The sequence below is a fragment of the Strix uralensis genome, chromosome 26, assembly GCF_047716275.1.
Source record: "Strix uralensis isolate ZFMK-TIS-50842 chromosome 26, bStrUra1, whole genome shotgun sequence".
Lineage (NCBI taxonomy): Eukaryota > Metazoa > Chordata > Aves > Strigiformes > Strigidae > Strix > Strix uralensis.
The window spans coordinates 1,199,307-1,217,261 of NC_133997.1; the positions used below are offsets into that span (position 1 = coordinate 1,199,307).

A 17,955-nucleotide genomic window follows, 5' to 3' on the forward strand; every position below is an offset into this window, starting at 1 on the left:
GGCTGGGGGTGCTGCCCCGCGCCCGGCGCATCCCCGCGCCCGCGCTGCCCCGGCTCCTGCCCCGCCGAAATCCCCCGGTAAAATGAAGAGCGAGAGCGAGCGAGGCGCGGGACCGCCCGGCGGGGAGAGGCGGCGGGTTTCGCTGCCGGCCGCGCCGCCGAGGCGAAGGGCCCGGTGACAGCTGCCCCGGCTCGGCCCCCGCTCGCCGCGGCGCTCGGCCCCCCGGTAACGCCACGAACCGGCCGTGCCGCGGCCGCTCGCCCGCCCCGGCGCTGCCGGCCCAGAGCGGGCGGAGCGGAGCGACGGGCCACGGGGAGCCCCGGCCGCGCCGCCCGCGGGCCCGGCCCCACGCACGGCGGGGCGGGCAGCGCTCTCCCCCCGCGCCGACAGCCCCGACAACCCCCGCCGGCGCCCCGGAGCGGCCCGCGGCGAGGGGGAAGCGCCCGGCGGGGCCGCCCCACGCGCGCCGGGCCCCCTCACCTTGGCCCGGGTCACCAGGTGCGTGGCCAGCTTCACGACGGCGAAGTTGCCCTTCCCGATGGTCCGCTCGATCTCGTAGTAGCCGATGCGGGCCGGCCCGGGGGGCCGCGGGGGCGGCGGGGCCGGGGGCAGCCGCGGGGCCGGAGGGGGCCCCCCCGCGCCGCTCGCCGCCGCCGCTGCAGCCGCCGCCGCCGCCATCTTGTTGCGAGGAGCAAACCCCCCCCCTCGGGGCTGCGGCACCGCGTGAGCTCATCCGCGGGGGGGGCGGGGGGGGGAAGGGGGGAGGGCGGGCGGCTGCCATGGCAACCCCGGGGAGGGGCGGGGCCAGTGACGCCAGCGCCGCCGGGACGCGCCCGCCATTGGCGGAGGGGCCGGTCGGGGCGCCCCCGCGCGGAGGGCGAAGCCCCGCGGGCCCGAAGGGAGGCGGCCCCGCCCCCGCCATCCCGCGGCCGCGGCGCGGTGACGTCACGGCTCACCGCTGACCTCAGCCCCGCGGCACACACACCCCCCCCCCCCCCCAGCACCCCGGGAGGTTCGAGGGGGACGGGACAGCCCCCCCCCCGCCCCGGGCCCGCCTCACCTCGCCTCGCCGGCGGGACAATGACGCCGCGGACGTCACGGCCGGGAGAATGACGTCATCGCCGCGGCCGCCGCCGCCGGGCGCCGCCTAGGGGCCAAGCCGGCCGGAGCGCTGGGCGGGACTTCCGTCAGCGCGGCCGGAAGCGCGGCGGGAGGCGAGCGGCGATTGGCGGGCGGCCGCGGGCGGAAGCGGAAGCGGCGGCGGCGCAGGCGCGGTGGGAGCCCGGGCCGAGGGGAGGGAGGCGCCCGCCCGACAGCGCCATGGAGTCGCGGGGGGAGCCGCAGCCGCAGCCGCCGTGAGTGCGCGGGGCCGGGGCCGGGCGCGGCGCGGGGGACCGGCCCAGCCCCGCCCCACGGGACCGCCGCCATCCCGGCCCGCCGCTCCCGGGGAGGGCGGAGCGGGGAGGCCTGGGCCGCGCCCCGCGGCGGAGCTGGCGCAGGGCTGCGGGGGCCTCCCCCTCCGCCCGATCGCTGGGGCCTGGGCGAGGGGGGAGGGCAGCCGGGCTCCCTCAGGCCGCAGGGAGACCCCACCCGACGCGGCGGCCTCGCCGTGACGGCGGAGCAGGAGGAGGAGGAGGAGCTCCCCCCAGAGCGGGGGCGGCGGCGGGAAGCCGTCCTTATAAACCCTGCCCCTCAGCATCGCCACCTGGGCGCGGGCGGGGCCGCTGGGGGGGCCCAGGTGGGAGCGGGGCCGGGGTGGGCACCTCTCTGACGGGACGGGAGGAGATGGGCTGCAGCCCGCCGCCCTGATGTCATGGCAGCCCGGGGCTGCGGGAGGAAGGGCTGGGCTCCGCTCTGGCCCCGGGCGGGAGCTGGCAGCCTTGGCCCGCTGGCCGACGGTCTTCCCCGTTTGGATCCTTCGGGATCAATCCTCTGTGATGCACCATCCCCTCAAGCCAGATAATCCACCTGACCGGCGGCGCTCAGACATTATAAGCTGGATATCTCAACGCTAATAGGGGCTAATCCTCAGGCTATTAGCGTTTATTATTATGTTATTCAAGCCTTGCAGAGCTGAGGTGCCCTTCCACAGAACACCCTCTGAAATGCGCTTTTCTTTGTTTTTTATAACGTGGTGTTCACATGCCGAGATAGGTCCAGGTGTGCTTTGCCCTTTGCGAATGTCAGGATGCGCAGCGGTTGCTGGCCAGGCAGAGCCTTTCTTCCCCAGCACCCGCGTGCCGCAAGTGCTGCTGGAATCGGCTCATCTGACGTGTTCTTTCCGCAGGAACAGCATGAGCCGGGGGGACCGAAACCCAGCAGCAGTTCCACACGCCGCTGAGGATATTCAGGGAGATGACAGGTGGATGTCACAGGTAAGGCCAGGAGGGGCTGTGGTCGTATGAGGTTGAGTTCTCTATACTGGGGGAGCTGCTGGGCGAGTGCTGCAGGGCCCCGACCGGTCATGCCGCTGGCCCTGAGGTCACAACAGCTCCGCTGCCCAAAGCTAGCTGGCTGGCGGTCGGTAGGCGTCTGCCTCGGGATGATGAAGCCCGGCAAAAAGGAGCATCGTTGTGTGACCTGGAGGCTGCCCTGTGCGTTTCAGAAAATCCTCCGGCTGGCCCATCGGCTGGGAGAAGTTGCCAACCCCTTTGTTAAACAAAGCGCAAAGCAGCGCTTTCACGCGTGCGCCTGCGCGAGGGAGTGGCAGGGCTGCAAACAGCAGAGGTGAAGTGTCTGGAGTGCCCGTCCCCTGCTGCGGCGCTTCCTGCTGGGCAGGGAGCAGTAGCCAGAGGATGCTCGCTGCGGTGACTAACTGCTCATTTCTCTGCTCTGTAATTGTTGAATCTAATGGGCGTCTGGCAGGCTCACAGCTTACGTACGTGTAGCGCGTGGGGCAAACGAGCTGCTGCTCTTGCCGCAGCCGAGGTGGTTGCTGGGGTTTGTGCAGTGGGGAGCAGCGTCCAGCGGCTCACGGGTTAAGGCAGAGGAGGGTGTTGGAGGGAATGGCACCGTTCTGTCCCGCAGCAGAGATACCGAGGAGGCACTGTCAGCCGCCAGCCCCCGCTTACCTTGCTGCTTCCTTTTAACAGCACAATAGGTTTGTCCTGGACTGCAAGGACAAGGAGCCCGACGTGCTCTTCGTGGGTGACTCCATGGTGCAGCTGCTGCAGCAGTACGAGGTATTGCTAAGGGCAGGAGGGCGGTGGGGTTGCAGAGAGTGGAGTCTTTCCGTCTCTCGTCCAGCAGTTGATGAGCACATGTAACACTGACAGCTTCTTCTGTTCTGATTTGACTGGCATCCCTTCGGGTTTGTCCTGCCCAGCTTCCGTAACATCCCAGTGCTTGTACGGAGCCCTGCCCGATCACCTCTGCCAGCCACCCGCATTCCTCTGAAGCCGTTACCGACTGCCTCCATTTTGACACACGTACACAGCCCCTTGCTAGTTCCCTGAGTCTCAGATTCCAGCTCCGTCGGGGTCTTTGGAGGCGTATCTTGCGTGGCCAGAACAGGTTTAACAGCCCCCGGAGTGCTGCTTCTCTCAAAAACCCTGTTGGGGCAAAGAGGAGCTGCGGTGGCAGCTGAGCAGCTTTGTTCTGCACGAGCTGCTTCCGTTTCTTCTAGTTCTGTTACCTGGTGATGAAAGGGGTGTCTTCGGGTCACAGCTCCCTTCTTCAGGAGCCCCGTGCTTAGGGTAGCGGGGGACACAGGGGTCTGCAACCGATCCAGCACTCTCTGTGGCTGATGGGACTCAAGAGCACTTGCCCTTCCTTTGTGCCAGGAGTGCTGGAACATCAGCGACTCCATCTCTTCTGGACCCCTGAGCAAAGCCTCGTCCTGTGTTTAACTGCCCCTTATGGCAGCGTGTTTCCAGAGGCAGCCTCGCGGCTGCTTTCGGGGTCCTTGAAGACGTCGCTGTCTGTGTAGGATCTTCCTGTCACAGTGGGGACGCTGCTCTGAACCGGCCGCTAATTTCTGATTGCAGATATGGCGAGAGCTCTTCTCACCCCTTCATGCGTTGAATTTTGGGATTGGTGGAGACACCACGGGACACGTTCTATGGAGACTGAAGAACGGTGAACTGGAGAACATTAAACCGAAGGTATAAGCAGAAAACCAAACCAGGCAGCCCTGTGCTGGCTTAGGAGAGGCTTCAGTGCTTGGGCGGTGCAGAACTGAGCCGTTACTCTGCACAGAACTTTTTGTTGGCGCTGTGTTGACATGTATTTGGCTAAACCCGCCGTGTTTGGGAACAGAGCTCTGTCTCCTACGCTGCTGAATACACAAATCGGAGAGTGTCATCCAGAAGTAGAGGCGGCCTTCTAGTCCTAGAGACAGTGTTGATCAGGCCTATGGTTTAGCTTAGCTAGGCGTGGTTTGGAGTGGCAGGGTGTCTCTCAGGCCTGCGATGCAGCCTTGGCCTCTGGAAAGGGGTGGTGAAGGACTGGCTACAGAGTTAGTGGTGGTGTTGGGGGGGTGGTGAAGATCAGCTTTCCGGGCTGCAGTCCTGTCGCCAGCGTCTTCCCTGGAAGGGGGGGCAGCGCAGCACGCTGCTGCGAGGCGGGGCGTACCCCGGGGAGGAGGCAGCGTCACTCCTGTTGGAGCCCAGTATTGAGCAGTTCACAATCTTTCAAGATAAAAAGCGGAGCTGCGCGGTTCTCCCCACCCCTGAGGAGCTGAGGCTATGCTGCCCTCTCGGCCGTGTAGGCTCCTGTGGGTCTGTCTGCTGGGAGGCTCCCAAATGGGCTCAGACGTCTCAGGCTGTCCAGGGAAGCTCCAGTAGTACCAGTTCGTCATCTGTTCTGGGGGCCAGAAGAGGAGCTCGTTCAGTGCTCTACAGGAATCAGCCTGGCTGCCCACTGAAGCCCTCTCGCAGTCCGAGTTTAGCCTTAAGCCTGACTCTGTAGCTCACTGGTCGCAGATGATGTTTACCCAGGGCTTTCAGGGTCAGCAAGCCTCTCACGGCATGTTCTGCAAAAGCTGCAAACATTTTTTTTCTCCTCGCAGGTCATTGTGGTTTGGGTTGGAACAAATAACCACGAAAACACAGCAGAAGAAGTAGCAGGTGGAATCGAGGCTATCGTGCGCCTGATAAACACCCAGCAGCCACAGGCCAAAGTGATTGTACTGGTACGTCTCCTGCGGCGCTGTGAACGTACCCGGCTCCGAGGAGGCCGGGCTCGCTCTGCACCGGGCCCCCACAGTGCTGGGAGTTACGGGGGCTTACGGGGGAGGGCAGCTGCTGGACTTATCTCCTGCGGCGTGCCTGCCTCCCCTCCTCCGCTTGGCTCTGCACCAGCCGTCCCTGCGGCCCCCCCGGGGCGGGTACAGCCATTCCCGGTAGCGGTATCGCTGTCCCGCTCGGCAGGGCGGGAGGAGAAGTCCTGTGAGGGGGGAAAAAAGGTGCCCAGAGCAGAGCAGGGATTGGAAATCCTGGTCCTGGCAGCTTAGCTGGTGCCTCTCTGACCGAGAAGCTGGGCACTGGCATTCAGGACGCCGCTGAAAGCTTCTAGAAAGAGCACAAGTGGATATATTTTTAAATAAAAGAAAAAAGAAAGCAGGCGCCTTGCCGGTTGTGCTTACAGCTCATCTGGCTCCTTCAGCTGCATTTCAAATTAGGTCTGAGTGGACAAAGTCTGGTTCGAGGGACGAGTCGCCCTTGTCGCAGACATCTTAAATCTGGAGAGGCAGCCTGGGGCGGAGGGGAGAGCAGGCCCCGGGATGCCGTCAGAGTCGCGTGAAGCTCTTGTCTTGCTCCTTCCTGTGCCAGGGCCTGCTACCTCGTGGAGAGAAGCCAAACCCGCTGCGGCAGAAGAACGCCAAGGTGAACCATCTGCTAAAAGCCTCGCTCCCCAAACTGCCCAACGTCCAGCTGCTGGACGTGGACGTCGGCTTCGTGCACTCGGACGGCACCATCTCCTACCACGACATGTTCGATTTCCTGCACCTGACGGGAGGGGGCTACGCCAAGATCTGCAAACCCCTCCACGAACTGATCATGCAGCTGCTGGAGGAGACCCCTGAGGAGAAACGAGCTGCCCTGGCCTGAGCAGCTGCCGCCAGCGTGCAGAGCATCACCCAGCCCATCAGATCCGTTCTGTCACTGGCACTACAGAATCCTTCTTTCTTAAAGCACTTTCCATTGTAGAATGTTACCGGCTGTTCGTACCTAGTGTTTGGAGGGGGAAGGCTCATGGTTAACTGGTCTTGTACATACGAGGGCCGGCTTGGTTGGTTTTATTGCAGGAGGAGATTAGCTGCAGAAGAGTTTTACTTTTAAACCATTCCTCATTTAACCTGAGAACAGGACTGTCGCTCTGTGCCCCCCTCACCTCTCGTTGCTCCGTGGTTGTCCTAGACCCCTCGTAGCCCGTCTCTGACGGCCCGTGCACAGCTCCTGCTCGCCAGTCCTGGCTGTGGGGACTGTGCTCTGTGTAGTAGCCTCTGAACAAGAATCACATTCCACTTGCAAAAGCCAGAACAGATGCATTTTTCCAAACTCGGTCCCACCTTTTAACGTTGGTCGGTCGGTTGTTGGTTTTTTTTTTCCCTGGGGGGGTTTGAAGTGACGCGTGTGGCTTCCTCACTCCTCACCGAAGCGGCGTGAAACTGGAATTCAGAAATGCAAAGAAACAAACGGTTAAGCAACCTCGTGTAACACTCCCGGGTGCTTGTGCTTGTGCTTATTTCACGTGCCTGTAGCCGGGCACCTTCCCCCCACGGGGCACCTTCCTCCCATGTAGCTTTCCCCGGGGGCAGCCTCGTCCCGGTGCTGCCGGCCGTCCTGTTCTCTGCTCCCGTCTCGCCGTGGTGTCGCTGGCTTTTAACAGTTGCTCAGTGTAGGATTTTAATTATCCAGTAAACACCGCGCAAGGCACTCACTTCCTCGCTACTCTAGAGCCGACATTTCATTCCTCCAAGATGCCACAGGGCCCTTTGTAGTGCTGTCCGTTGTTTTTTTTTTTTTAAGTATGACTGTTACATCCTTTTTTCCTAAAGGAAACCCCTATGAGTAGCCCCTGTCCGCAAGGCCTCAATCACTCTGAAGCTTTACAGATTCCAAGGTGTATATTTCTTTATTGCTTCTGTTTTACATGTATAAACATTTTATGTGAGCAACTACAGCCTCTAACAGTAAACACTGAAGCCAAGGTGTAGCTTTTCCTGCCCTGGACGCTGCTCCTCGCCTCGAGCTGAGGGACTGGAGGGGCAGGGCTGCGGCCAGCGGGGATTTTGGTTTGGGTTTTCTGTTACGAGGGCTGGTTGTGGTTGTAGTCTACTAACGATCGTTGGCAAACAGCCTTTCGTTTAAAAGCGAAAGGTTTCTCTTTTTCAGAAAGAAACTGGTTTGGACCCGGAAGGCAGAGCCCTAGACGAATAGCTAACCGTACTCGCAAATCATCTGAAACAAAGCCTGTTCCTCCTCGGCTTACCCGCCACCGCCGGAGCTCCCGTGGGCCTCGGCGCTTCCTCCCGCACGCGCAGGGTCCATGGCCCCGCGCGCTCGTCCCGGCGGGTAAATCAGGGAGGAACGGGTCGCTTTTCAGCGGGCGCTTCCCACCGTGTTCCCAGCGCGGGGCGTCGGGCGTCCGGGTTGCTTGCTGTGCCCCGCTGCAGTGGCGTGCGTAGGCGCTGTACATAGTCTGTCTGCCCTTTCTTACACGGAAGGGTGCTGGTGTTTAACACAGTCTATAACCTAGCAGTAAGGAACTCGTTAATTGTCCCACTACATTCCCCTCTCCCCGTAGATTTGATCGTAGCAGGATTTCTGCCTGGATTGCATGCGTAGTGTGTGTTTCGTTTCCAGTATATGTGATCTACACACAGATGAAGGAAAGACGAAGCGTTCCGCTTGCGGCAGCAGGAGCGGGACGTGGCGGTAGAGAAGGGACCACGGCCCCGGCCCTGCTGCCCCGACCAGGGCCGGCTCGGCCGCGGGGCTGCGCTGCCCGGCGGGATGGGCTCAGGCGAGGCCGCTCCGCTGCCGACCAGCCGCTCGCCAGGGAAGTTGGGGCAAGGGAGAGTGGAAAACCGCAACGCTGCAGCGGAGGATTCCTGGGGAAAGGACTTACCCCCACCCCACGCACCCCTGAGGGAGACGGGGTGAACCGAGCTCTGCTCCCTGTCAGCTTTCCAGGCGCTGGTTGAATCCCCATCGCTGCTTCGCTGTCGCTGCGTTTGGCTCAAGAGCTGCTGACCAGGAACATGCGCTCCAGCGAAAGGCCCCAGGTCGTCAAGTCAGCAACGGCGGCCGTGAGTCAGCCCCTCTTGGCGGGGGGCCGGGCAGGCCCAGAGCTTTGGCAGGCTCCTGAGCCGCCTGCGACGTGCCTGAGGACGGCTCTGCTTAGGCTCGGCTTGCTAAGGCGCCACGCTCTGCTCGGTCCAGCGCTCACAGCCCCCCCCTCTGCCCCCATAACCGCCGCTGGTACTGCTGGCACCGCGTCAAGAAAGCGAGGATGGCTTCCTCCCCGCTCCGGCTTGAGCTCTGCTTGTCGCTGCTTAGCAGGGACCTGCCCCGCTCCCACTGCTGGGCTTTGGGGGACCCAGTACCAGCGTCCCCACGCCCCGTCGCAAGACGGGTGGAGAAGCTGCAGTTCCGGCTCCTGAACGGCCCCTGGGGTTGGGGCTGGGAACCCTGACGTTGTCACGGTGTGAGCTCTGTGGGAGCGTTGCCAGCTTCGTCTTTATCACAGCAGAGAGAGAAACAAAACAAAAGATGTGAAAGGACAGAAAGTCACTGGTAACCTGCCGGGGTGGCAGGATGGGAGCTGGGAGGAGGAAAGCCCGCACCAGTGTGAAACGAGGCCGCAGGCTCCCTCGGCGCTGCCCTCCCTGCCCTGCCCGCTGCCCGCTCCGGACCTCCCCCGGGACAAAACCGTTGTGATTCTGCTTTGGCCAAAACGCAGCGTCGGCTGGTAGCGCTCGCTCTGTTCGTGCGTATTTCGATATAAATGTCAATGTTTCACCCCACCGTGTTGCAGCGTGTCTTTCCCACCGTGTTGCCCGCGTCTCCCCTCCCTGCCCGCTGTGGCTGACCCATCCCGTTTTGTCTCCGCGGGGCCGGGGGGGCGGCTGGGGGGTGCTGCCCGTGCTCACGGCCTGCCCTCCCAGGGGGCCGGCCCCTGGCTCCCCGTTTCACCCCCCTCCTGTTCCCCCGCTCCCCGGGGGCTGCTTTTCGCTTGGTTTCCCACTCCTTGCGCCGTGCAGAGCGTAGGCCCCGTGCCCGAAGCCGCGAGGGCGGTTCTGCACGGGGGGGCACTGTGGGCCTCGACGGGACCCCCGCCGGCGTTCGATTAGTCAGCGATTGATGTTTAACAGCCCTGAAATGAACGGGGACTGCGCGTCGCCACGCGGCTCGCGGTCACCCGGCGGAGGCGATGCTACTCCAGCCTGGAAACAACGTCCAGACTGTCTGAAAAGTGCTTTGGGCTCCTCGCTGGGGGACCCACAGAAATAAAGTGCACAATCGCAGCAGCACTCTTGTCTCTTGACGTTTGTCCCGCAGAGAACGGAGGGAAACTGGCGGCAGAGGCCTCGGTTCAAGCCTAGAAAAGGGCTTTCTGTGAGATGATGCGGGGCTGAGCTGCTTCAGCGGGGGTTTTAAACCCCAAAAACCCCAATCACGCACACAGAAAATGTGGTCGGGTGGCTGCAATGCGCCGAGGGAGAGGCCTGTAAGCGGGGAGCTCGGCCGCAGTCGGGCCAGGGGGTGTTTGAGGGAGACTCACGCTGAGACGCTGCGCAGCATCGCTGCTGCTTCCCCCGTGAGCGGAGCCGGGGAAACTTCCAGTGACTCCAAGGTCGGGTGCTGACGGGTGGTGAGAAGGGCGGGGGGGCTGCGGGAGCCCCCACGCAGAAATCCAGAGCACCAGACCTTGCCCGGCACCGACTTCGACCACGTCCCCACACGTGAGGATGCGGGTGGCGGCCCGGCTGGGCCGGGGGCTCAGCAGGCGGGACGGGCCCTTGTCCCTGTCAGAGGGGCTCTGGCAGCCTCTGTGCGAACTTGGGGGTCACTCAGGATGGAGGGGGGCTGTGCCTGCCCGGCCCCTGGGGCTGGGCACTGCCCTGCAGGGGGGCTCCCCTATAGGGTCCCATACGGGGCAGGGACTCCCCTATAGAGCAAGGGCTCCCCTATAGGGTCCCATACAGGGCAGGGGATCCCCTATAGGGTCCTGTATGGGGCACGGGATCCCCTATAGAGCAAGGGCTCCCCTATAGGGTCCCATCCGGGGCAGGGGCTCCCCTATAGAGCAAGGGCTCCCCTATAGGGTCCCATACAGGGCAGTGGATCCCCTATAGGGTCCTGTATGGGGCAGGAGCTCCCTTCTGGAGCAAGTGCTTCCCCTCCGGGGTCCCGTCTGGGGCAGGGGTGCCCGCGGCGCGGGGGGTTCCCCGTCGGGCCGAGGTTCTGCTCGGGGCCGCTCCCCCCGTCCCGTCCCGCCCCGCCGCCGCGTCACTTCCCCGGCCGGGCCCTTTAACGTGTGACGGCCCGTGACGTCACCGCCGGCCCGTGTTTACAGCGGCCAGCGGAGCGGGGACGTGCAGAGCACCGGCACCGGGCACCGGGCACCGACAGCGGCACCGACAGCGGCAGCTCCGCCGGGATCCAGCCCCGGGCAGCGCCGGCGCAGCCCGGCCATGGGGCAGGGTGCCCGGGCGCGCCCCGGCTGACCACCCCGTCCCGTCCCGTCCCGCCCCGGCGGACCTTGGCCGGCCGGGGCGCGGCCGGGGATGCTGGCGGGATGCCGGGCACCGGGGCGGCCGCGCTGGCCTGGGCGCTGCTGGCCTGGGCGCTGCTGGCCCTGCCGCCCAGCCTGCCCCTGCCCCAGCCCCGCCGGCCGCGGCGGGTGGCCGAGACGGAGGCCGCCTTCAACACCACCTACGCCGACTGGGTGGACGCCGACCTGCTCAACATCTACGCCTTCAACCACAGCGTCCGGAGGAACCGGGTGAGCCGGTGGGGCGGCCAACCGCGGCCCGGCCTCCTCGCTCCCGGGGCGCACGGCGGGGCCGGCGGGACCCCCCGCGCCATCCCCGCGCCCGGGACGCGTCCTCGTGCCACGAGGGCCGAGCAAAGTCCGGGTGCCGGGGCCCGGCCGACGCCTCGCCTTCCCGCTCTCCCGCAGACGGAGGGCGTGCGCGTCTCGGTGAACGTCCTCTCCGACCACAAGGACTTGCCCGTCCTCTTCGTGGTGAGGCAGAAGGAGGCGGTGGTCTCCTTCCAGGTGCCGCTCATCCTGCGGGGACTGTGAGTGGCGGGGGCGCGGGGGGGCCGGGGGGGCGTGGGGGGCGGCGGGGCGGCACGGCCCAGCTCGGCGGGCGCTCTGCCTGCCCAGGTACCAGCGCAAGTACGCGTACCAGGAGGTGAGCCGCACGCTCTGCCAGCCCCAGACCAAGGCCGAGGTGGAGACCCAGCACTTCTACGTCGACGTCTCCACGCTCTCCCTCAACGCTTCCTACCAGCTCCGGGTCACCCGCGTGGAGAACTTCGTGCTGCGGTGAGGGGACCCCCGCGCCCCGGACAGCCCCCCCGACCCACCCGCGGCCCCCCGGGGCTGCCGGCTGGAACTGGGGGTCCCCCCGCCAGCGTCATCCTTCCCACGCTCTCTGCAGGACGAATGAAAGGTTCAGCTTCAATGCCACGGCCGCGCAGCCGCAGGTGAGGAGGAGCCAGCCCGGCGCAGCGCAGAAGAGGGTCTACACCTTGGGGGGAGCGCGGCCGCCACGGCACTGATGGGCCCTTTCCCCCCCCCCGCCCCAGTATTTCAAGTATGAGTTCCCCGAGGGAGTGGACTCGGTGATCGTGAAGGTGACCTCGGCCATGGCCTTCCCCTGCTCCGTCATCTCCATCCAGGACATCCTGGTAGGTTTGGGGGGGGCTCCTGCCCAGGCGACACACGACACCTGGGGGGGTGACAGCTCCTCCGCCCCCGCAGTGCCCCGTCTATGACCTGGACAACAACGTGGCCTTCATCGGGATGTACCAGACCATGACGAAGAAGGCGGCCATCACAGTGCAGGTGGGCGCGGGGCCGTGCCCTTCCCGGCAGAGCTCGCTGACATTATCGCTCCGGGGCAGCCCCCGGCCCCCCCTGGGGAGCCCCGGCTGCGGGTTGCGGTGTGGGCCCCCCCAGGTGGGCTCCGCTGACCCCCGTCTCTGACCCCGCTGGGGACGGTGGCTGCAGAAGAAGGATTTCCCCAGCAACAGCTTCTACGTGGTGGTGGTGGTGAAGACGGAGGATGAGGCGTGCGGGGGGGCCCTGCCCTACTACCCCCTCTCCAAAAATGCCTCCCCAGGTACGCGGGGGGGGCTGGGGGCAGGGTGGGGAGCAGCACCCGCAGTGGCTGAGACCCCTGCCCGTGCCTTCTTCCAGATGAGCCCGTGGATCAGCACAACCGGCAGAAGATGCTGGAGGTGATGGTGTCGCCCGCCATAACCTGTGAGTCTGGGGGGGGGTTCTTCGGGGCCGGGGGTCTGGGCGCTGCAGGGGCCCCCGTGGCAGGTCCCCCGGGCTGCCGCTGCCCCTGAGGGCTTTTGTCCCGGCTCTGCGCAGCGGAGGCCTATGTCAGCAGCGTGCTCTTCTGCCTGGGCATCTTCCTCTCCTTCTACGTCCTCACGCTGCTCATCGCCTGCTGGGAGAGCTGCCGGTGAGTTCCCGGGCGCCGCCGCCCCCCAGCGCTGAGCCCACGGGGACCGTCTGTGGCCGTGGGGGCCCACAGGCCTGGCTCAGTGGCACGGCCCAGCGTGGCTCACGCCGCTCCCCTCGCAGGCAGCAGAAGAGGAGGGGGCTCCTGGCAGCCATGGACTCGCCCAGCCTGGACACGGGTGAGGGGCCGCAGGCAGCAGCCAGCAGCAGCGGCACGGGGCGGGGGTTTGCCTGCGGGATCCCCACGGGTTTTGCCCCCTCAGGCCCGTGGCAAAGCCCTCGGTTCGGCAGGAGCTCCCCGCTGTCCCCCGCTTGTCCCCCTGGGGACGAATCCTGGTGTTGGGGGGACAGGGAGGTCTTGGGGCACTGCTCTGGGGCTGGCCAGGCTGCGCTGGGGCTCGTCCCTCTCACCAACTCTCTTTCTTTCCGCGGCTTTCCGGGGACTCCCAGCATCTCTACTGGGTAGGTGCCACAATCCGCTCTGCCCTTGGCTGCCAGCCCGCTCTGTGCCGAACGGCCGGGTGGCCCCGGGTGGCCGCCGGGGCCTGATGGGGACCCTCCTGTCTCGCAGGGCACGCCCGCAGCATCCCCGACTCCTTCCTGGGCCATACCCCCTACGACAGCTACGGTTACGGCTCCTTCGGTGAGTGCCACGCGCCGTCCCTCGCCGTCCTGCCTGTCGGCAGGCGGCCGTGCCCACCCCGTCTGGCCGTCCCGGCAGGGAACGGCTCCTCCGGCAGCACCGAGGGCGTCACCGACAGCCTGGGCTCGGCAGAAGTCCCCTACGGCTACGTGGGTGAGTGCCGGGGCAGCGGCGCGGTGGCTAGCACGGCCGCAGCCCCGCAGAGCCGCGTGCCCGCGCTGCCCCTACCGCGCTGCGCTGCCGGCAGCGTCCCGGCTCTGCCCCTCTCCACCTCCCGGGAAGGGTCCCAGGGCCGCCAGCCCCTCTGTGCAGGCCGCAGCGGGGCCTCCGTTGGCACCGGCGGGACGGACACGTGCCGGGGAAGCCCCCGGGCTCGGCCCCGCTCCTGCTCCAGTAACTCTCGCTTTCCTTTGAAGGGCAGGAGCAGTTCAAGCGGCGCACGCCGTCCGCCCCGACGAGGCCGCTGAGCATTGCCATGGGTAGATGCTGGTACCGGGCGGGGACGGGCCAATCATGCTGAAATCTGCCCTGCCCCGAGCTCACGCCCGGGGCGCCAAGCACCTCAGGTCCCGCTCCGCTCCCCGCAGCGAGGGCAGCCCCCGGCAGCCCCCTCCCGCGGGCAGGGCAGCGCCCCAGGGGCGGTGGGGCGGGGGGACGACATCGTCCTCCTGACCCCCCCACTGTCCCCAGCCCGGCCGAGCGCTGCGGGTCAAGGGCACGGGGCGACGCCGGCACAGCCTGTGTGTGTCCCCCGGGCAGGGGCAGCGCTGGGGGTGCGCAGAGCTCCTGCGAGTTGGCGAGGAGGCGGCCGCGTGGTTAATTGGGGGCGATTAGGGGTGGGGGGCTCAGCCAGGGGTCTCAGCTCATGGCCCGGCTCGGCCGCAGGGGAGCGGTCGCTGGAGAACGTGGCCGGCCGGCCCCGCCTGGACTCGCTCAGCTCCGTCGAGGAGGACGACTACGACACGTTGGCCGACATCGACTACGACAAGAACGTCATCCGCACCAAGGTGCGTGTCCCCCCCGCGCCCCCACGCCCCGCCGGCGGCTCCCTGCCGCCCGGGCCGAGCCCCTCCGCCTGCCTCTCCTTCCAGCAATACCTCTGCGTCGCCGACCTGGCCCGCAAGGACAAGCGGGTGCTGCGGAAGAAGTACCAGATCTACTTCTGGTGAGCGGGGGGCAGCGGGGCTGGGGGGCAGCAGGCAGCGCCGCGGGGCGGGCGCGGGGCCCCCCTGACCCCCCCGGCCTCTCCCAGGAACATCGCCACCATCGCCGTCTTCTATGCCCTCCCCGTCATCCAGCTCGTCATCACCTACCAGACGGTGAGTGGGGCAGCAGCCGGGGCTCGGGGGGGGGGGGTCGCGCTCCCCCGGGACACTTCGGGGACGTCCCCGGGTGCCCCCGCGTCCGGCGCCGCCCACTCTGACCGCACCCACGTGCAGGTGGTGAACGTCACCGGCAACCAGGACATCTGCTACTACAACTTTCTGTGCGCCCACCCGCTGGGGAACCTCAGGTGGGCCCAGGGGGGACGTGGGGGGTGGCTGGGGGTCCCTGGTGAGGGATGGGATGGGATGGGGTGGGGTGGGATGGGGTGGGGTGGGGGGGCACAGCACCCACCTCTGGCCCGTCCCCTCGCAGCGCCTTCAACAACATCCTCAGCAACCTGGGCTACATCCTGCTGGGGCTGCTCTTCCTCCTCATCATCCTGCAGCGGGAGATCAACTACAACCGGGCGCTGCTGCGTAACGACGCTCGCGCCCTGGTAAGGGTCCGGGTGGGTGCCGCGTGCCAGGGGGGGCCTGTGCCGCCCGGGCTCCCCGCTTCCCCTCCCTGCCCCCCCAGGAGTGCGGCATCCCCAAGCACTTCGGGCTCTTCTACGCCATGGGCACCGCCCTGATGATGGAGGGGCTGCTCAGCGCCTGCTACCACGTCTGCCCCAACTACACCAACTTCCAGTTCGGTGAGCAGCTCCCCCAGCCCCCCGCTGCCCGCGCTGGAGCTGCCTCCACCGCGCTGACTGCTGCCCACCCCCCCAGACACCTCCTTCATGTACATGATCGCGGGGCTCTGCATGCTGAAGCTCTACCAGAAGCGTCACCCGGACATCAACGCCAGCGCCTACAGCGCCTACGCCTGCCTGGCCCTCGTCATCTTCTTCTCCGTCGTCGGCGTGGTGAGTACGGTGGGTACCGGTGGTGGGGAGGGGGAGGCACAGCCGGTGGCCCCCACTGCCCGCCGCTCCACTGGCCCTGCAGGTCTTCGGCAAGGGCAACACAGCCTTCTGGATCGTCTTCTCCGTCATCCACATCGTGGCCACGCTGCTGCTGAGCACTCAGCTCTACTACATGGGGCGCTGGAAGCTGGGTGAGGGGGGGCCCCGCCGCCAGCAGGGCCGGGGGGGGCCCCACCGCAGCGTGGCAGCCCCCCTGCACGACCTCTCTCCTCTCCTCTCCTCTCCCCGCAGACTCGGGCATCCTGCGCAGGATCCTGCACGTGCTGTACACGGACTGCGTCCGCCAGTGCAGCGGGCCCATGTACGTGGTGAGTGCCGGCACCGCGGCACCGGGGTCCCTGGCTCTGCCGAGACCCCATCGGGCAGCGCCGGCCCCCCCCGCCCCTCACAGCCCCCCCTCGCCCTCGGCAGGACCGAATGGTGCTCCTGGTCATGGGAAACATCATCAACTGGTCGCTGTAAGTGCGGAGCCGGGCAGACGCCAGACCCGGCAGCGTGGTCCCCCCCCACCGCCCGCGCTGCCCTCTGCCGGGCTGGGCTGAGGACGGCCAGCTCGTGACGGCTGTGAGCCGAGCACCACGGGCCCCCCTCCCCATCACCATGGCAGCCCCATGTGCTGCCCGGCCTCCCGGGGGCTGCTGGCGTGGCTTGAAGGCAGCAGCAGGCGGGTGGGGGGGTCCCCCTGGCTGGCGCTGACCCTGCTGCCTCGCCAGCGCTGCCTACGGCCTCATCGTGCGCCCCAATGACTTCGCTTCCTACCTGTTGGCCATCGGCATCTGCAACCTCCTGCTCTACTTCGCCTTCTACATCATCATGAAGGTGGGAGCCCCCGGCCCGGCGGTGCGGAGAGGGTGGGGCAGGGCAGGGCTGGGGCGGGCAGCTCTGCCGGCTCCTGCCTGCACCTTGACCCCGGCCTCTCCCGCAGCTGCGCAGCGGCGAGCGCATCAAGCTCATCCCCTTGCTCTGCATCGTCGGCACCTCGGTGGTCTGGGGCTTCGCCCTCTTCTTCTTCTTCCAGGGGCTCAGCACATGGCAGGTGAGCGGGAGGGCGGCGCGGTGTGGGGTGGTGCGGTGGGGCACGGTGGGGCGGCCGCGGTGACGCCTGGCCCTGTCCCCCGCAGAAAACGCCGGCCGAGTCCCGGGAGCACAACCGCGACTGCATCCTGCTCGACTTCTTTGACGACCACGACATCTGGCACTTCCTCTCCTCCATCGCCATGTTCGGCTCCTTCCTGGTAGGTGCTGGCGGCCCCAGCGCGGTGCCACGGCCCCGGGCGCCCCGGCTGAGCGCAGCCCCGCTCCCCTCGCCCCCAGGTGCTGCTGACGCTGGACGACGACCTGGACTGCGTCCAGCGGGACAAGATCTACGTCTTCTAGGGCCCCGCGGGCGCCCGCTGCCCTGGGCCCGTGCCAAACGTCCGGGGGGGGGGCCCCACCGCCACGGCCCGTGCCCCTGGGGAGGGATGCCCGTGCTGGGGGTCCCACCAGCCACTCCGTCCCCCTCCTCACGCCACCCGGGGGTCCCGGGGTGCCTCCTCCCCCTCAGCCGGGTCACTCCCCGGCACCGCGTGCCCATCCCCGGGCTCATCATAGCCAAAAATGGGGCGGGGGGGGGCCGCCGGGTGACCCGTCCTCGGTGGCAAGTGACACTGGAAGAAGTGCCGCTGCCGCCCCGTGTGCGGGGGGGCCGGGGCGAGCACCGTGCCAGCAGCCCCGCGGCCCCCCCAGCGCGGGGGTGCGGGTCCCTCCTCAGTGCCTGAGTTGGGTGGGTGGGAGGGGGGTGCGTCACGGCGGTGGTGGTGGCAGGGGGGGCCCTGCTCGCGTCTCCTTCGGCATCCCGGGGGGGGTGGGCTGCTGCGTGCCCCCCGCCACCGCTCCCCGCCGAGGCTGCCGCGTGCTCTCCGCGCGTGGGTCGGCTGGGAAGGGACTCGCATTAAACAAGTGTCTGCACTTTGCCCGCGCCTGCCGCCTCCTGCCTGGGCCGGGGTGGGTCGGGGGGGTCCCGGGGGGGCAGCGGGCTCTGCCGAGTGTCAGCCACGCTCTGCTGCGGTGACAGCTTCTCTGTCCCACTGGGGCTTTGGGGGGAGAAGATGCCCCGGAGGCTGCTGTGGGGCTGTTGTGGGGCGGGCTGTGGGGCGCGGGGGGGGCTGGTGTGTGGGACGGGGGGGCTGGGGATGCGCAGGGAGGGTCCCGCGGGCTGGGGCTGCCCGTGCCATCGCGGCCCGGGGTGCTGCGGGTCTCGCTGTGCCCTGGACCCCGCGGGCCGGGCCGGGGGGAGCCTGGGCATGGGCCGGGGGACCCGCAGCCCCGCTCGCCGCCCCGGCACCGAGCCCGCGGGGCAACCAGCCCTGAAGCCAGGGCAGAAACCCTCGGCGGGAGCCGCGGGCCGGCGAGCGCCTGGCTATAAAAGGACTTAGTCCAGCAGCCC

General features: G+C 67.2%; 3 protein-coding genes across 13 annotated transcripts in view; 2 read left to right on the forward strand and 1 right to left on the reverse strand.

The window, feature by feature from the left end:
- The window catches only part of SIK3 (SIK family kinase 3), an 84,159-nt gene extending 83,521 nt beyond the window's left edge, over positions 1 to 638 (reverse strand). For 2 of the 4 annotated variants that reach the window (XM_074850973.1, XM_074850972.1), the window contains exon 1: positions 481 to 638. The gene's annotated coding sequence lies outside the window, so the exon portion shown is untranslated. The remainder of the gene's footprint in view (positions 1 to 480) is intronic. The other 2 variants (XM_074850971.1, XM_074850970.1) reach the window with 2 other exon arrangements.
- A 607-nt stretch (positions 639 to 1,245) lies between these two features.
- PAFAH1B2 (platelet activating factor acetylhydrolase 1b catalytic subunit 2) lies at positions 1,246 to 8,971 on the forward strand. The gene is made up of 6 exons (XM_074894927.1): positions 1,246 to 1,355; positions 2,288 to 2,375; positions 3,093 to 3,182; positions 3,987 to 4,103; positions 5,009 to 5,131; positions 5,772 to 8,971. Exons 1-6 carry the CDS (start codon positions 1,321 to 1,323, stop codon positions 6,048 to 6,050), a joined length of 732 nt encoding a protein of 243 aa, XP_074751028.1. The 5' UTR covers positions 1,246 to 1,320; the 3' UTR covers positions 6,051 to 8,971.
- A 1,656-nt stretch (positions 8,972 to 10,627) lies between these two features.
- SIDT2 (SID1 transmembrane family member 2) lies at positions 10,628 to 17,482 on the forward strand. Of its 8 annotated transcripts, XM_074850977.1 has the most exons (28): positions 10,632 to 10,953; positions 11,131 to 11,252; positions 11,341 to 11,502; positions 11,618 to 11,663; positions 11,766 to 11,867; positions 11,941 to 12,024; positions 12,190 to 12,301; positions 12,379 to 12,444; positions 12,559 to 12,652; positions 12,775 to 12,830; positions 13,102 to 13,113; positions 13,223 to 13,294; positions 13,373 to 13,447; positions 13,711 to 13,773; positions 14,180 to 14,301; positions 14,386 to 14,459; positions 14,547 to 14,613; positions 14,734 to 14,807; positions 14,933 to 15,056; positions 15,137 to 15,254; positions 15,331 to 15,467; positions 15,550 to 15,658; positions 15,759 to 15,835; positions 15,939 to 15,985; positions 16,241 to 16,346; positions 16,453 to 16,563; positions 16,649 to 16,762; positions 16,842 to 17,482. In XM_074850977.1, exons 1-28 carry the CDS (start codon positions 10,747 to 10,749, stop codon positions 16,902 to 16,904), a joined length of 2,616 nt encoding a protein of 871 aa, XP_074707078.1. In that variant the 5' UTR covers positions 10,632 to 10,746; the 3' UTR covers positions 16,905 to 17,482. The 8 variants fall into 8 exon arrangements, 7 of the variants coding, with proteins under 7 accessions (XP_074707075.1, XP_074707076.1, XP_074707078.1 ...); XM_074850974.1 differs by having other exon boundaries at positions 10,631 to 10,953; positions 13,223 to 13,447; XM_074850979.1 differs by lacking the exon at positions 13,102 to 13,113 and having other exon boundaries at positions 10,633 to 10,953.
- The last annotated feature ends 473 nt before the right edge of the window (positions 17,483 to 17,955 follow it).

What these genes read in the sequence shown, in the direction of transcription:
- PAFAH1B2 (XM_074894927.1), top strand. Translation starts at nt 1,321, where the DNA reads ATGGAGTCGCGGGGGGAGCCGCAGCCGCAGCCGCC. An exon ending in GAGCCGCAGCCGCAGCCGCC is followed by an intron (nt 1,356 to 2,287) that starts GTGAGTGCGCGG and finishes TTCTTTCCGCAG; the next exon opens with GAACAGCATGAGCCGGGGGG. An exon ending in AGGCCAAAGTGATTGTACTG is followed by an intron (nt 5,132 to 5,771) that starts GTACGTCTCCTG and finishes TTCCTGTGCCAG; the next exon opens with GGCCTGCTACCTCGTGGAGA.
- SIDT2 (XM_074850974.1), top strand. Translation starts at nt 10,747, where the DNA reads ATGCCGGGCACCGGGGCGGCCGCGCTGGCCTGGGCGCTGCTGGCCTGG. An exon ending in CCACGGCCGCGCAGCCGCAG is followed by an intron (nt 11,664 to 11,765) that starts GTGAGGAGGAGC and finishes CCCCCGCCCCAG; the next exon opens with TATTTCAAGTATGAGTTCCC. An exon ending in TCGTCATCACCTACCAGACG is followed by an intron (nt 14,614 to 14,733) that starts GTGAGTGGGGCA and finishes ACCCACGTGCAG; the next exon opens with GTGGTGAACGTCACCGGCAA.